General features: G+C 46.8%; 2 protein-coding genes across 16 annotated transcripts in view; one reads left to right on the top strand and one right to left on the bottom strand.

The window, feature by feature from the left end:
• The window catches only part of LOC142665691 (prefoldin subunit 4-like), a 270,809-nt gene that overhangs the window by 77,244 nt on the left and 181,232 nt on the right, over positions 1-12,333 (bottom strand). The gene's annotated exons all lie outside the window — the stretch shown is intronic.
• Positions 546-12,333, top strand: part of BCAS1 (brain enriched myelin associated protein 1) — an 87,764-nt gene continuing 75,976 nt past the window's right edge. For 8 of the 14 annotated variants that reach the window (XM_075845419.1, XM_075845430.1, XM_075845426.1 and 5 more), the window contains exon 1: positions 547-811. In XM_075845419.1, the coding sequence (XP_075701534.1) occupies positions 726-811 (86 nt within the window). In that variant the 5' untranslated portion in view covers positions 547-725. Of the gene's footprint in view, positions 812-1,918; positions 2,299-12,333 lie in introns of those variants that run through there. The other 6 variants (XM_075845427.1, XM_075845420.1, XM_075845422.1 and 3 more) reach the window with 3 other exon arrangements.

Below are 12,333 nucleotides of genomic sequence, written 5' to 3'. Positions count from 1 at the left end.
TACTGAGCATTACACCCAGTATACAGGACAGGAGAAGTGGTACTGTGCAGTGTCCATATATACAGAATAATACAGATACTGAGAATTACACCCAGTATACAGGACAGGGGAAGTGGTACTGTGCAGTGTCCATATATACAGAATAGAGAAGTAGTACTGTGGGCAGATGTAGCAGGGAGGTTGTCCTGTGTGCTGAATCCTTGGTCATGGTTGAACATATGCCGCATGTATTTCATATTGAGCCCCGGACATGAAATGTTACACAAAGAATGACTGATGCTACAAATGTTTCTTCTGCCCACATATCTCAGACAGTACAATCCGCCTTTGTATTGTGCTGACACTCACGACCTTCACTACGACCTCGAGACTCCTCCGGAGAGCACAATATTGTTTATGTGTCTCTTCAGTAAAAGAATAAAATTTAAAGCTGCATATTATTTACATTCTGAACAAAATCAAGGAATTCCCAGAAAATAGAAATCTGCAGCCGTCATCATGTTAGAAACTAGTATCTGTTTCTGGAAAAACTGGATGACAATTTGGCCATCATTACATCTCTCACAGCAGATGTCGTCCAGCCCTAGCAAATCTGCCTAGTTATCCAGCGATGCACCCCCATCTACCATATCAACACAGATTTGACTTTCAGGATTGCAGGACAGCTGGATATTCTGTAAAGCTTCTGCAGAGCACAGTAGTGACCTATTATTGCAGATGAGAAAATGGTCATTTACTTCTTTCCCCTTTATGCTGCATTTGGTGTCATCTGCTCCGCATGCTCAGGATACAATGGATATGTCCATAGAGGGTCAGTATTCCCAATAGGCAGTGCAATAACAGAGAAGTGGCCTGTACTCTACTGATGGCTCCTGCAGGTTATTATTGAAATGCTGCAAAGGAAAGCAGGTGGATGGGGAGACTCAGGTAGAGGTGGGGATGGAGGGCAGGTGGATGATTGTAGAAGGGATGGACTAGTGTAGTAAACATGGAGGATGAAGGTGTGGGAGGGCACTCGGATGATGCTTGAAGAGATGGTGGGTGGAGGGCAGGCGGAAGATGGTAGAAGGGATATAGGAGGGTAAGGCAGGCAAAAGATGGTAAAAGATGTTGGATGGAGGAGCGGAGGGCAGGTGGAGGATGGTAGAAGAGATGGTGGATGGAAGGCAGGGGGAGGTTGGTAGAAGAGATGGTGGATGGAAGGCAGGGGGAGGTTGGTAGAAGAGATGGTGGATAGAGGGCAGGTGAGGCATGGTTGAAGAGATGGTGGATGGAGGGCAGGTGGAGGATGGTAGAAGATATGGTGGGTGGAGGATGGTAGTGGAAATGGCGGATGGAGGGCAGGTGAAGTTTGGTAGAAGAGATGGTGGATGGAGGGCAGGTGGAGGATGGTAGAAGAGATGGTGGATGGAAGGCAGGGGGAGGTTGGTAGAAGAGATGGCAGGCGTAAGATGGTAGAAGAGTTGGTGGATGGAGGAGGGGAGGGCAGGTGGAAGATGGTGGAAGAGATGGTGGATTGAGGGCAGGTGGAGGATGGTAAAAGAGATGGTGGATGGAGGGCAGGTTGAGCTTGGTAGAAGAGATGGTGGATGGAGGGCAGGGGGAGGATGGTAGAAGAGATGGTGGATGGAGGGCAGGTGGAGGATGGTAGAAGAGATGGTGGATGGAGGGCAGGTTGAGGTTGATAGAAGAGATGGTGGTTGGAGGGCAGGGGGAGGTTGGTAGAAGAGATGGTGGATGGAGGGCAGGGGGAGGTTGGTAGAAGAGATGGGGTAGTGGAGGGCAGGTGGAGGATAGGAGAAGAAATGGCAGATGGGTGAGTGGATGGCAGGCGGAAGACGGTAAAAGAGAAGGCAGATGGGGAGTGGCGGGCAGGTGGATATTTAGCTGTCACCAAACCTTCTCAGACCCCTTTAAAATAAATCTGTCTTGTTAGGCAGTAATACACAGATCTATCGTTCAAGAGCCATAAAAAGCTGCAGGAGCTGTAATGGTGGCCAGTCTGTCAGCATTCCAGAAATAGATAGAACTAAGAAAGCCTGAATGTCATTCCTATAACTGGACAGCAGGGGGCGACTGATCTTAGGTGGAAACCTGCTCGTGATAGAAGTTGTGTGAGGTGTGAGTAACATATTTAGCCTGTAGCTGTGAAAACAAAGAGTAGACTGAGAGAAATCAGTGCTCCACCCCGAGCTCCACCTAGACTGTAATATTACAGCAGGTAGAGTGACAGGTGCACAGACCCGGCTCTGCTGCACCGCTCCATACACAGCTCCAGCAGGGAGGACTACTCTCCAGGTAAGGACATGAGATATTATTCTTTTAACCTCCGCCTTCCATGAAACGTCTCAGGTCACTCATGCAGAACCTGAGCTCTAGAAGCGCAAACCGTCTCAATGAATGGAACAAGAAGCCTGAAGTGGTGAATCTACCGGAATATAGAAGAGAATTTCATAAATAGCAACTCCATAAACCAGAGTGGAATTACCAGAATCACTAATACAAGAGGGAAGGTCCTGATCCCCCAATATTGACCTGGGAGATGATCAGCAGATACAAAGATGTTTTATAGAAGCCTAAGTCTGCTGCTCCATATACAGAATACAGGCTGCCATAAATGCTGAGGGATTCATAGGGCAATAGCAGAGAATTCTTTCATCTCCCATCTCTTATATGAACAGTTGCAGTCATAAAGACAGTGATTCCGATAGTTCAAGTACATTAGGGAATTGCTGTATAAGCGACACCCCAGTATATGAGAAAAGCTTCACATTCACAAAAGACCAAACCTGAAACTGTCACTGCAGCCTGAAGAAGACATAGATGAAAATAATGAGAAAAACCTGCAGTCACTGCACCTGATACCGCGGCAGTCCCCGGAGGTCACATTGTCAATAACGTGTGTAAGGTCTTCATTTTGGCGGTAATTGTGGCCTCTAGACACAGATGCTCTAATCGCCAGTGATGGCTCAGGGGCCACTAATTGGTGTAATACAGGGTAAGAGTCGGTTCAGTCTTCTGTAGTCACACGGGATGATTTTCCTGGACAGTCGGGGTCCTGGGTTGTCTATGGGGGACAGTGAGCACGTCTGATAACGTAAGAGAAGTTCTTCATGTTGGGAAAACTGCGCTAAAGTCTGCCAACATAACGGGAATCTCACATGTGTGTTTGTGTATTTATATGTATGTATATATGTGTTTTTATGTATGTGTGTGTGTAGACCCTATATATGTGTTTTTATGTATATATTTTTTATGTATATATGTGCAGGGGCGTAGCTAAAGGCTCATGGGCCCAGGTGCAAGAATTCAGCTTGGGCCCCCTACCCCTCCCCAACACCACCATCATCAGACCCCTGCGCGCTCCTATGCCCAGACGCCTTGCCCAACAGCCCCTATAGTATAATGCCCCCACACAGTATAATGCTCCCATAACTGCCCCCACACAGTATAATTCCCCATAACGTATAATTCCCCCCATAACAGCCCCATACCGTATAATGCTCCCCATATCAGCCCCTACAGTATAATGCCCCACATAGATGCCCCCATACAGTATAGTGCCCCCCATATCAGCCCCCATAGAGTATAATGCCCGCCATACAGTACAATGCCCCCTATATGAGCTTCCCATACAGTATAATGCCTCCCATATCAGCCCCCATACAGTAAAATGCCCCGCATATCAGCTCCCCATACATTACAATGCCCCCTATATGCGCTTCCCATACAGTATAATGCCCCCCATATCAGCTCCCATACAGTACAATGCCCCCTATATGAGCTTCCCATACAGTATAATGCCCCCCATATCAGCTCCCCATACATTACAATGCCCCCTATATGAGCTTCCCATACAGTATAATGCCCCTCCATATCAGCTCCCCATACAGTATAATGCCACTCCATATCAGCTCCCATACAGTACAATGCCCCCTATATGAGCTTCCCATACAGTATAATGCCCCCCATATCAGCTCCCCATACAGTACAATGCCCCCTATATGAGCTTCCCATACAGTATAATGCCCCTCCATATCAGCTCCCCATACAGTATAATGCCACTCCATATCAGCTCCCATATAGTATAATGCCCCTCCATATCAGCTCCCATACAGTAAAATGCCCCCCATATCAGCTCCCATACAGTATAATGCCTTCCATATTAGCTCCTCATACAGTATAATGCCCCCATATGAGCTCCCATACAGTATAATGCCCCTCCATATCAGCTCCCCATACAGTATAATGCCTCCCATATCAGCTCCCATACAGTATAATGCCTCCCATATCAGCTCCCCATACAGTATAATGCCCCTCCATATCAGCTCCCATACAGTATAATGCCCCCCATATCAGCTCCCATACAGTATAATGCCTCCCATATCAGCTCCCCATACAGTATAATGCCCCTCCATATCAGCTCCCATACAGTATAATGCCCCCATATGAGCTCCCATACAGTATAATGCCCCTCCATATCAGCTCCCCATACAGTATAATGCCTCCCATATCAGCTCCCATACAGTATAATGCCTCCCATATCAGCTCCCCATACAGTATAATGCCCCTCCATATCAGCTCCCATACAGTATAATGCCCCCCATATCAGCTCCCATACAGTATAATGCCCCCCCATACAGTATAATGCCTCCCATATCAGCTCCCCATATAGTATAATGCCCCCCATATCAGCTCCCCATACAGTATAATGCCCCCATATGAGCTCCGATACAGTATAATGCCCCTCCATATCAGCTCCCCACAGTATAATGCCTCCCATATCAGCTCCCATACAGTATAATGCCTTCCATATTAGCTCCCAATACAGTATAATGCCCCCATATGATCTCCCATACAGTATAATGCCTCCCATATCAGCTCCCCATAGAGTACAATGCCCCCGATATGAGCTTCCCATACAGTATAATGCCCCCCATATCAGCTCCCCATAGAGTATAATGCCCCCCATATCCGCTCCCATACAGTATAATGCCCCCATATGAGCTCCCATACAGTATAATGCCCCTCCATATCAACTCCCCATACAGTATAATGCCCCCCATATCCGCTCCCATACAGTATAATGCCCCTCCATATCAGCTCCCCATACAGTATAATGCCTCCCATATCAGCTCCCCATACAGTATAATGCCCCCCATATCCGCTCCCATACAGTATAATGCCCCTCCATATCAGCTCCCCATACAGTATAATGCCTCCCATATCAGCTCCCCATACAGTATAATGCCCACATATCAGCTCCCCATACAGTATGATGCCCCCCATACAGGGGTGTAACTAGGAAAGACTGGGCCCCATAGCAAACTCTTGACCGGGCCCCCCTCCCCGTGTGCCACAAGCAGCCCCCCTTATAAATAGTGCCCCCTGTAGAATGTGCTATACAGCCCTCCTGTAGACAGTGCTATATAGCCCCGCCTATAGACAGTGGCACAACCCATTTGTAGATAGCACCCCCACCTCCCCATAGTATATAGTGCCATACAGCCCCCTGTAGATAGTGCCATAAAGCCCCCACTGTATATAGCGCTATACAGCTCCCACTGTATATAGTGCCACACAGCCCCCCTCAGTAGAAAGTGCAGCACAGCCCCCCCCCCCCTTAGTAGAAAGTGCCACTCACAGACCCCTGTAGATTGCGCCACACTCAGCCCCCGGTAGATAGAGCCACAGCCCCCCCCTTGTGTGTAGTGCCACCCAGCTCCCCCTTTGTGTATAGTGCCACACAACCCCCCCCCCCCCCTCGTGTACAAGGCAATGGCGCATCCGAGAAAGTTGTATCAGCCAGGGAGATGTCACTCAAACATGGAAAGTTGGGTTTGGAGTCAGGACTATGTGACTCTTCAGGATAGTGATTCCGCCCCATTACCCTCTAATGAGTAATTAGCATATAGTGTGTGTCGTTTTAAAAGAGGATTTTAAGAATTTTGCTGCATCTGAAAAAAACATACAAGGGAATGTTTGGAAATATTGTCAGGTCATGTATTACTGCATGGTGGCGGTTCAAGGGGTTAAAACTACCTGACAGATTCCCGTTAAATATACAATGAATTGAGAAAAATTCCATCTGCCCTGCAATTTTGTTATTATAAATGTATCCTATATAACTACAGATCCAGAACCAAGATCTGACATATATACAGCACCAGAACCAAGCTCAATACATATATACAGAACTAGAACCAAGCTAAGTACATAAATACAGCACCAGAACAAAGTTCAGTACATGTATACAGCACTAGAACCAAGCTCAGTACATAAATACAGCACTAGAGCAAAGCCCATACATATATACATCCCCAGAACCAAGCTCAGTACATATATAAAGCACCAGAACAAAACTCATTACATATAGACACAGCACCAAAACCAATCTCATACGTATATACAGCACCAGAACCAAGCTCTGTACTTACATACAGCATCAGAACCAAGCTCTGTACTTACATACAGCATCAGAACCAAGATCAGTACATATATACAGCACCACAACAATTACAGCTCAATTTAGTGCCCCCCCCTGCCGTATAGGTTTGTACGGCGTAAAACTACAGCTCCCAGCATGGCCCGAACAATGGTGAGGATATGCTGGGAGATGCTGTTTCACAAAAAAAAATCATATCATAATCATCTCGCTGCAGATCATACAGTGACTAGAGTACTGATTAGCGGCAGAATAAACATTTACATTAAGTGACTCACTGGTGACGTCTCAGATTCTAATTTTTTCTAGAATCCCCACATATAGACCACCCCTGTATATAGTGGCCCACATATAGACGACTCCCCTGTAGATAGAGCCCCCACTATAGATATTGCCATTAACAGTTTTATGAGAAAAAAACGAAACATACATGATCCCGTTCCTGTTCGCTGGCGATGCAGATCTGCTCTCTTCTGAGCGGGTCTGCAGGAGTTGAACGAGCGTCGTCCAATGACGCTGATTGGCGGGGCAGAATGACTTGCCCCGTCAATCAGCGCCTTTCAAGCGTGGAAGCGGCGCAATGTTATTTTACCTCACTTATAGTTGAAAAAAAGGCCTATTTTGCCAGCAGGCATCCATTTAGATTGATCGCTAATTTGCCCGCCAACTATTTGGGTCTTGCTCTCCAGTGTTTGTCTATGAGTAACTCGGCGCAGACAGGCGCGATGATGTCGCTACATCCCGCCAGCCTGCGTCGAGCTGCTCAGGGCACAGTGAATGCTGAAGCAAGGAGACGTCAGTTCCTTGCTCCAGCATTGATGGAACCGGGACCTCGGTGAGTGACTCGCGACCCCCCGGAGGTCTTCACACCCCCCCCCCAGGGGGACGCGACCCACAGTATGTAATGTATTGTGCAGTTTGCGGTGGAGAGAGGAGCGGGGGCTGTAATTTAACGGGCCCCCCCTCTCCACACGCAAACAGCACAATACAACACAATACATTACAAGACAACACAACACAATACATTACATTACAATACATTACAAGCTAGCACAATAAAACACAACACAATACAACACAACACATTACATTACAATACAGACTCTGCAGCTCACCTGGAGTCCTCCGCACGGGCTCTTCCACTGCACTGGCTGGAAGACGTGTCACGTGACAACACGGTCACATGGTACACTAAGTGTACCATGTGACCGTAACCAGGAAGTGCCGGCTTCACGGCACAGAAAATTTATATAACAAGCATTCTGTATGGCCCGTGGGCCCCCCAGGCTTAGGGGCCCGGTCACAACTGCGACCCCTATAGCTACGTCACTGTATATGTGTTTTTATATATGTATGTAGACCCTGTGTGTGTGTGTGTGTGTGTGTGTGTGTGTGTGTGTGTGTGTGTGTGTGTGTGTGTGTGTGTGTGTAAGTACAGTAGCCGTCCAACATCATTAACCTGATAAATCAATGTTTTTGGTAGAAGTGATATTTCTACATAGCAAATAATTTAGTGTAGTAGAAAAAACCAGAGCCAACAATCAGGACATGCCGCTTATTCTGAGGAATTGAATCATTCGTTGAAAGGGGCTCGTTCACAATAATAGCAGTGAGGAGGGAAATTGGTGAAGTCCATCATTCTGTGGAATAACAGGGGTAAATTATGGCCCTTATAAGGTAGGAGGGGGCAAATGCGGCACAGGTTGGTTATAGTGCGTTTCCTTCTGAAATACTGGGGATCATGGGTCATTCCAGACATTCTTCTGATGAAAAACCGACTTTGATTAACCCCTTCCCGACATATGACATACAGTTACGTAATAGCCGGGTAGGGGAAGTATGGAACGGGCTCACGGAGTGAATCCACTTCATACGATGCCGATGTCGGCTGTTTGTTACAGACGACACTTCAGAGTAACGAGCGGCATCGCACTCGAACGCGATCCCGCTAGTTGAACTCGTTAAATGCTGCGGTAAATAGCAACCGCAGCATTTAAATAGTTAGAAAGAGGGGGCGACCCCCTCTAACAGCTCATCACACTCCCCCCCCCCCCCGCAGCACAGTCGCAGGGGGGTGATGGTTGCTATGGCTGCCTGGGGGCCTAATAAAACGGCGCGCAAAAAAACATGGAGGAATCGCTGTTTTTTTTTCATTTTCTACCCCACAAATATTTTTTTTTTCGTTTCCTAGTACATTATATGGAAAAATAAATGATGCTATGAAAAACTACAACTCGTCCTGCAAAAATCAAGCCCTCATAGGACTATATCGACGGAAAAATAAAGACGTTATGGTTTTTGGAAGGTGGGGAGGAAAAAATGAAAATGAAAATCTGAAAAAGGGCGGCGGCGGGAAGGGGTTAAAAAGTTGATTGGAGAGGGAAAAACATTAGAGAAGTGCAGCAAATTATCGTCTGCTCAGCTAAAATGATCTCAAATGCCTTGAAGTGGCGACCAAAACCTGAAGGTCGCGGAAAGAAGCGGAAAACTACTGTTCAATGAATGGAAGAATAGCCAAAATGGTAACGGCTCAGCCAATGATCACCGCCGGAAAGATCAAAGAAGATCTGAGATTACCGGTGATCCGCTCCGATCAGAAGGCGATTAAGCGAAGCCGAGTTACCAGCAAGAACTCCCCGCAAAAAAAGACGTGTCCTCAATAGGTTCAAATTTGCCAAGGACCACATTGACTGGCCCACAGAGAAATGGTGCAACTTTTTGCGGACTGATGAGAGCAAAATTGTTCTTTTTGGGTCTAGTGGCCGCAGACCTTGAATCAGACGACCCCCGAGCACTGAATTCAGGCCACAGTACACTGTGAAAACAGTAAAGCAAGGTGCTGCAAAAATCATGATATGGGGATGTTTCTCGTACCTTGGTGTTGGGTCTATTTATCACAAACAAGGGATCATGGATCAGTTTGAATATATCAAAATACTTGAGGAGATCGTGTTGCCCTATGCCGAAGAAGAAATGCCCTTGAAATGGGTTTCAACACGACAATGACCCAAAACACTTCAGTAAGAGAACAATATCTCGGTTACAGACAAACAGGATTGAGGTAATGGAGTGGCAGCCCAACCCCCGACCTCAATCCCATAGAGAACTTGTGGGGGTGACATCAAAAATGATGTTTATGAGGCAAAACCCAAAAATGCAGAAGAACCGTGGAGCGTCGTCCAATCTTCCTGGACCGGATATCTGCTCAGAGGGGCCACAAGTTGTCGACTCCATGGAACACCGATGCCAAGAGTTCTCAGAATCAGCGGTGATGCCACCAAATATTAATTCAGTGAAGGGAAATCTCAAACATTTTTCAGGTATTACGTTACATTCAGTGGCGTAACTACCGCTGTAGCAGCTGCTAGAGGGACCCGCAGCGTGAGGGGGACCGCGCCGCCCGCCGGCACGGGCCCCCCACATGGCCAGAGGCTCCGCTAGCAGCCGCTATGGCTGCTACAGCGTGACGCCACTGAAGGGGTTGTTCCTACAAAAGACATGCATCCCGGAGAGGGGATACATGTGTGATCGCTGGCAGCGATAAGGGACCGAAAGTCCCCTGAAGTTCTCCATGACAAACCTCGGACTTTCGGCGTCTGTCGGCAGCTCCATAGAAATGAATTAGGCACCGGTCGTGCTTGCGTGCATGCGTGACCAGCGCTCCTTTCATTTTTATTGACCTGCGCAGACGCCGGAAGTCCGAGGTTTGTCATGGAGAGCTTGAGGGGACTTTTGGTCTCATGTTCTCCTTATCGCTGCCAGCAATCACACATGTATTCCCTGTCCTGTGGATAGGGGATACATCTCTTTTGTAGGACAAAGTATAGGCCGTTTTTTTTTGGGGGGGGGGGGTGGGTTGGGGGCTGTATGGCGTTACCTACAGGGGGGGCTGTATGGTATTATCTATAGGGGGGGCTGTATGGCGTTATCTACAGGGGGGCTGTATGGCGTTATCTACAGGGGCGCTGTATGGTGTTATCTACAGGGGCGCTGTATGGTGCTATCTACAGGGGGCACTGTCTACAAGGGGGGGGGGGTTGTGTGATACCCAGGGGAGGGGGGGGGGCCGGTCAAAAGTTTGCTATGGGGCCCATTCTTTCCTAGTAACGCCCCTGGTTACATTTTTGAGTTTTTACATAAAAATGCCGGCACTGCTCATTTTTTGAACATCCTGATATTCCTTTTTCTTGACTTTCTGTAAAGGATTAACAGAAACTCGAGAAATGTTGTTCTTATTGTTGTGATTTGGAATTGAATGTGTAGGATTTCCAGTGCATATAGGCAAATAAAAGTTATTAAGGTTAGTTCACACGGGGTATTTTGGCGCTGTTTTTGACACGGAAACCACATCGGAAACGTGGCCAAAAAACGCCCAAAATTGCCTTTATTGATTTTAATGGGAGGTAGAGACGCTTTTATCTTGCAAGAGGTAAAAAACACTTGCAGGAAAAAGAAGCGACTTGTCCTTTCTTCGGGCGTTTCCATCTCTGACTTCGGATTGACATCAATGGGAGGCAGAGATCGCGTTTTTGCCCGTGGCGCTCAATGGCCGTGGGCAAAAAAACGCAGCAAATGTTCTGCCGGCACGTCAAAATCTGCCTCAAAATTCCTGAAGGAATTTTGAGGCAGATTTTTCCTCCCGCAAAAAACTATTTTTTGAAACACTACTGTACATATATGTGTGTTTGTGTGAGAGATATATGTATGTACGAGTGATATTTATGTATGTGTGTGCGTGCGTGCGTGCGTGCGTGTGTTACACAGTTGACAAGGTTGAAAGAAGACACAGGTCCATCAAGTCCAGCCTATAATTCTGCAGTGCTCATCCAGAGGAAAAGCAAAAAAATTCCCAAAACATTCCCTCACAGCTCCAAATCTGGTAATCACAATAAATCACTGGATCAGAGTCCCATCTCCGGACTCTAGGACCCATAACTTGTAATATTATTTGATTTCTTTTAGCAAAGCCTCCAGGCCCCTCCTGAACTTGTTCAATGAATGAACCATTCCAACATTGGGGGCACAGTTCTATAGTCTCACTGCTCTTACAGTGAAGAATCCCGTCTATGATGATAGTGATACTCGATGTCTGAGGAAGGGGTGCTGTTACCCCTGAAACTTCTACAACTATCTGAAGTTTAATAAATCCTTTACCATATATATTATATACTCTGACTACTAACCTTATGTCCCCTTTCAGAGCGCAGCCCCACAATTTTATCCTATACCCTTTCTCCACTATTCTGCAGTGTGGGAATTCTCTTATATCAAGTTAAAACCTTCTTGCAGGTGAAAAACGGTGGTTCCTCAGTCTAGGCAGCAGCCATCTGATCATAGCACAGAGGGTCCACAACCAAGGAGGTAACAAGCAGAAGCCCCTAACATCCCCAATTCAGTGGGATTTCGGGATTTCTTGCAGCTCTGGCACACTCTGTCCCAGGAGAAGACATCATATAACACAGATCACTCCATCCAGGGAAACTTCCTGGTGTGTGGGAAGAGAAGAACATAGAATATCACTATATGGGCAATGTGACTGGCACTGCTGCAGGGGAATGATGGCTAACAGGATCCACTATGGAGTCACTGTGTACATACATTACTTACCCTATACTGATCCTGAGTTACATCCTGTATTATACTCCAGAGCTGCACTCACTATTCTGCTGGTGGAGTCACTGTGTACATACATTACTTACCCTATACTGATCAGGAGTTACATCATGTATTATACTCCAGAGCTGCACTCACTATTCTGCTGGTGGAGTCACTGTGTACATACATTACTTACCCTATACTGATCCTGAGTTACATCCTGTATTATACTCCAGAGCTGCACTCACTATTCTGCTGGTGGAGTCACTGTGTACATACATTACTTACCCTAT

Source organism: Rhinoderma darwinii, chromosome 13 (assembly GCF_050947455.1).
Source record: "Rhinoderma darwinii isolate aRhiDar2 chromosome 13, aRhiDar2.hap1, whole genome shotgun sequence".
Classification (NCBI taxonomy): domain Eukaryota; kingdom Metazoa; phylum Chordata; class Amphibia; order Anura; family Rhinodermatidae; genus Rhinoderma; species Rhinoderma darwinii.
Note: the sequence above shows the minus strand (reverse complement) of the source record. Positions and strands in the feature narration are given on the sequence as shown.